General features: G+C 34.6%; 1 protein-coding gene across 1 annotated transcript; it reads left to right on the forward strand.

Moving 5' to 3' along the window:
• The first annotated feature begins 2,857 nt into the window (after positions 1–2,857).
• On the forward strand, positions 2,858–3,214 carry LOC131605080 (uncharacterized). Its single transcript, XM_058877476.1, has one exon. The coding sequence runs from the start codon at positions 2,858–2,860 to the stop codon at positions 3,212–3,214; it is 357 nt and encodes a 118-aa protein (XP_058733459.1).
• The last annotated feature ends 2,121 nt before the right edge of the window (positions 3,215–5,335 follow it).

The following is a 5,335-nucleotide window of genomic DNA, read 5'->3' on the forward strand; positions in this document are numbered from 1 at the left end:
CTAATTTTGTACATATTTTGAATAATTTTCTCTTTAAGTTTTAATTATTTGTGTAATTATTTGCATAATTATGTGTTAATTAACTTAATAAATTTCAAATCAATTTCAAAAATCCCAAAAAAATTAGTTTTGTTTTAAAATTAATTAACAAGCATTTTGTACATATTTTAAACTTAATTTCTAGGTTTAAATCTATTTTCATCCTTTTTTTTTTCTCTTCATTTTAATTTAATTAATCATGCATTAATTATAATTAAAATCAATCATAAAAAAAAATCCAAAAACATCTCTATTTATTTTCTTGCTATTTAAAATTCCTAGATAAATGTATAGGTTGTTAAATTCATGTAAATAGGCTTAGTTTACATTTCCTGCACAATCGATGTAATAGCGTAGATTTACTTTCCGCATTTTAATTTCCAGCAAATATAAACTGCGTGTATGTCAAAGATAAAATTGAACCGTTAGATCACTAACTTCAAAGATAAAATATCTGAATCCAATCACAATCACACTTGCACCTTTTAAGGTAATCCCTTCTCATTCTTTTCAAAATCAAAGTCAAAATTCTGCTGTTTCGAGTACAAAATCGAACCTTTTGTTTGTATCCGGTGAAAGGATAGGTTTTTAAAGGAAATAGGATAAAGACCTTACAACTCAGGGTAGACCTCCTAGTTTGCTTGCTCAAATCAAAACAAACAAAATTCTCATACACTGTCGTTTTTCAAAACAAAACTTTCCAAAAAGACAATATTTTGTATACATCCAAACACGGATCATTACAAAGTTAACGTTCTTTTCAAAACATCTTTCGAAAGATAAACAAACATTTTGTATACAGCCGCACAAGGATCATTACAAATTCAATTTACAAAGGTATTTGAAACCACATATGAACATTCTAAAGCAATTGAAAAGTGATCGAAAAACAAGTGAGCTAAGCAAACTTAAGAGCCCATGGATAACCATGGATACAAAGGGTGCTAACACCTTCCCTTTGTATAACCTACCCCCTTACCCAGAATTTCTTAAAGGTCTTTTTTCTGTTTCTTTTATAAACCTTTCCTTAATTGGATAAAATAAAATGTCGGTGGCGACTCTGTGAATTTTCAAAAATGCGAAAGCATTAAGCGATAAAAAAGAGTCAGTTCACGTATCTCTCCCGCTCAGAGGTATGGCCCGAAAAAAACGGAGGTCCACACATACCAAAGTATGTTACAAGAGGTGTGAAGAGAGGAACAGAAAATCACTCTAAACCTTAAGAATGTTATAACAGGAATTCAATCTTGGAAATTTGAGACTTTTGATCAAATAAAGAGATTGAAGCAGTGGACTATTAGAAGATTAGAAGGAGTATAGTATAATCTTCAGTTGAGAGATAATGTGGGTGGTATGATAAAATTGGAAAAGCGTCTTCAAGAGGAACTTAACGATATTCTTAATAAAGAAGAGATGATGTGGTTCCAGCGGTCTAGAACGATGTGGTTATCAGATGGCGATAGAAATACTAAATATTACCACATGAAAACCTTAGCCAGAAGAAAAAGAAACAAAATTGTGATGCTCAAGGATGCTAATGGAGTCTGGATTAGTGATCATGAAGCTTTGAAACGGCTAGTCACTGAATTCTATCAAGAGCTTTTTAAATGTCCGCATAGTTGGTGTAACTGGAGTGTGTCTCAAGTAAGCTATCCTAGGCTCAATGCTGAAAGTATGGAGAATCTAAGGAAGAATATTAGTGGAACAGAAGTCAAAAATGCCCTCTTTTCCATGAAACCTTGGACTGCCCCTGGTCCGGATGGGTTTCCCCCAGGATTTTATCAAATATCTTGGCATATTGTGGGAGCTGGTCTGATTCAGTTTGTTCAAGAAGTATGGAAGAATCCTAGTTTATTGATAGATACCAATAAGACAGATATATGTCTTATTCCTAAAGTGGATCAACCTACCAGTGTGGTGCAATTCTGCCCCATTTCTTTATGCAACACCTTATACAAAGTCATCATCAAAGTGGTCGTGGGGAGGTTAAAGCCTTTCATGCCACTTCTTGTATCTCCTCTTCAAACTGGCTTTGTGCCAGGGAGATCTATACACGAAAACATCATTATTGCTAAGGAAATAATGCACTCTATGCAGAAGAAAAAAAGGCAAAAAAAGGTTATTTTGCTATTAAGATAGATCTTACGAAAGCTTACGACAAGCTGAACTGGGAATTCATTTGGCGTATTCTGGAGGAGATTGGGCTTCCTAAGGAGATGATTAATGTTATTATGCATGGTATGACAAGTGTGGAGACGAATATCAACTGGAATGGGAGTAAGAATGAATTCTTTAGACCGCAAAGAGGAATCAGACAGGGTGATCCTATGTCTCCATATATCTTTGTCCTTTGAGAGAGACATTTTTTATTCCTTTTTTCATTTTTAGCATGTTTTCTATGTGAGATTAATAAATTGCATATTCATCTCCTCTTTCCGTTTTTAAATAACTAAATTATTTTAATTATAATGTCTCGATTATTATATTTGAACGTACCACGAACCCAAATAGCATACTGACTATGTATACCCCTCACGTACCTAATTTTGAGACTTGCGTACCGCGAATTCGAATTCGTACCACGTACCGAAGCGAATTGCGAACCTGGTGACTATGACATAGACCACAATTTACACACATGTTATTTTTGTATAATTAAATCATTGGTTATCTTTTGTATCTTATTCAAAAATGAATAAATGAAAAACCATTCTTTTTTTTTATCCTTCCAATAGTTTGTTGTTTTTTTTGTTACAGTTTTGTTATGATTTCATCATCTTTTTTTCTTGCAATATGGTATCATTCAGTTTATAAATCCATGGCTCCTCCCCGCAGTTCCACCCCCAATTCCAGTCCTTCCGATCCTGTTTGCGATCAAGCAAGCCCCTACTATGTACATCCCAGTGATGGTCCTTCTTCATTCTCCATCACTCCGGTTCTTAGTGGATCCAACTACCATAGCTGGGTGCAATCAATGCGCGTAACTCTTGGAGGAAAGATGCAATTTGATTTTGTTGATGGCACGATCCCTATTCCTACAGATCCTTTTGAACCATCTTTTTTGTGCCAGGACTCGATGGAACATGTTGGTTCATTTTTGGATTATGCGCTCTGTATCAGAATCCATTTGTCGTTCGATAGTGTTCATGGAGAACGCCATTTATGTTTGGAATGACTTGAAAGAGTGATTTCCACAAGGTGATTTGGTTCGCATCTCTGAATTGTAGCAATAAATCTACTCTTTGAAGCAAGATAATTAAACGGTAATTGATTTCTTTTCTCAACTCAAGATACTTTAGGAAGAATTAGAAATATATATGCCTATACCTCATTGTATTTGTAGAATTCGTTGTTCTTGTGATGTTATGCGTAATGCTAGGTCTAATCACAATTTGTTATATGTTATACGGTTTTTGACTGGTTTGAGTGAAGAATTCAATGTTGTGAAGTCACGAATTCCGCTTCTTGATTTATTGCCTATGTTAAACAAGATTCTCTCCATAGTTATTCAATATGAACGCCAAATTTCACCTATTTCTGCTTCCACTGATGATGAATCTAAGGTTTTGATCAATGCTGCTGATGATAGAAAACCCGCATTCAAGAAATATGGATAGAAAATTTATACTTTATGTGGAAAATCAAGTCACACAATAGACACATGTTATCGCAAACACTGTGTACCGTCTCACTTACAACACAATTCTAGTTCAAATGCTCACAATGCTAGTGCAGTCTGTCTTGAGAATTCCAACTCTGAAACACCTTGTGATCTGAATCACCAATCTCCACCACAGCTCACTACTGAGCAATATTAAACACTTATGTCAATTCTCTAGGCCTCAAATGTTAGCGAACATCCAAGTGTTTCAAATAAGGTGAGGACATTCCATTCAACAGCCAACACAGGTAACATATCCACTTCATTATGTTTACAAAATTCCACTCTTAGCTCTTGGATCATGGATTCAAGAGCCAGTGATCATATTTGTGGATCCATTCATTGGTTTCAATCCCTTCAAAATATCAATCCTGTTAATATTAGGTTACCAATGGAAATTTTTCCATAGGTAAACAAATAGGCACCATCAGTTTTATTCCTGAATTTCTCATTCATAATGTACTATATGTACCTCAATTATCCTTGAATTTAGTTTCAGTCTCCAAACTTTGCCTTGACTTACCTTGTATAGTTAAATTCACAAAATCTTAATGTTTGATTCAGGATCCACAGTCACTGAAGATGTTCTGTTGGATTTATTGAAGGCTTGTATCACTTAAAAGCTACCTACCGCTGCTGGTATTTCTATTTCCAATGCTATCACCATATCTGACCAAGCCCTATGGCACTTTAGACTAGGACACCTTTCTAGTTCTAGAATGGCAATGTTGCACTATACTTTTCCTTTCATTGTTGTAGATCCTAAAGGCACTTGTGATATATGTCACTTAGCCAAACATAGAAATTTACTTTTATAAAAGAATTTTCAATAAAGTTCTAAAACCTTTTGATCTAATACATTTTGATATATGGGGCCCTCTTGCAATTAAGTCAATTCATGGTTTTTCATACTTTCTTACTGTTGTTGATGATCATAGTAGATATACTTGGCTTACACTTATGAAATAAAAATCTAAAGTTAGACAACATATCATAAACTTTGTCCACTTAATACACACAGAACACAATACCCTTGTTAAAATCATAAGAGCTGACAATGGTAAAGAATTCTCAATGCTTCAATTTTACATATCTAAAGGCATAATACATCAAACTAGTTGTGTTAAATCTCCCCAACAAAATGGCAGGGCGGAGAAGAAACACCAATAAATTTTAAACATCGGTAGAGCCTGGTTTTTTCACTTAAATTTACCCAAACAATTTTGGTGCTATGCTGTCTCCCGTGATGTGTCTGTTATGAATAGAGTAGCTAGCCTTTTCCTCAAAAATACATCACCCTATTTCTTAATGCATCAAAACGTCCTGAATTACACACCTTAAAGGTTTTTGGCTCCTTGGTCTATGCCTCCATACTACAATCTCATAGAATCAAACTTGACCCAAGGGGTAGAAAATGTGTTTTCCTAGGATTGAAACATGGAATGAAAGGTTGTATCCTCTATGATCTCAATAAAAAATAAATTTTAGTTTCCAGAAACAAAAAACATCGTGAAAATATCCAGCCTTATAACCCTACTTCCAAACCACTCGGTCCTACCACTGCCCCATGAAATCAACCATCACAGAAAACACTGAACATACTAACACATCATACCTAGAACATACTAAACATAC

The sequence above is a fragment of the Vicia villosa genome, linkage group LG5 (assembly GCF_029867415.1).
Source record: "Vicia villosa cultivar HV-30 ecotype Madison, WI linkage group LG5, Vvil1.0, whole genome shotgun sequence".
In the NCBI taxonomy this organism is placed as follows: Eukaryota; Viridiplantae; Streptophyta; class Magnoliopsida; order Fabales; family Fabaceae; genus Vicia; species Vicia villosa.

What these genes read in the sequence shown, in the direction of transcription:
- LOC131605080 (XM_058877476.1), top strand. Translation starts at nt 2,858, where the DNA reads ATGGCTCCTCCCCGCAGTTCCACCCCCAATTCCAGTCCTTCCGATCCT.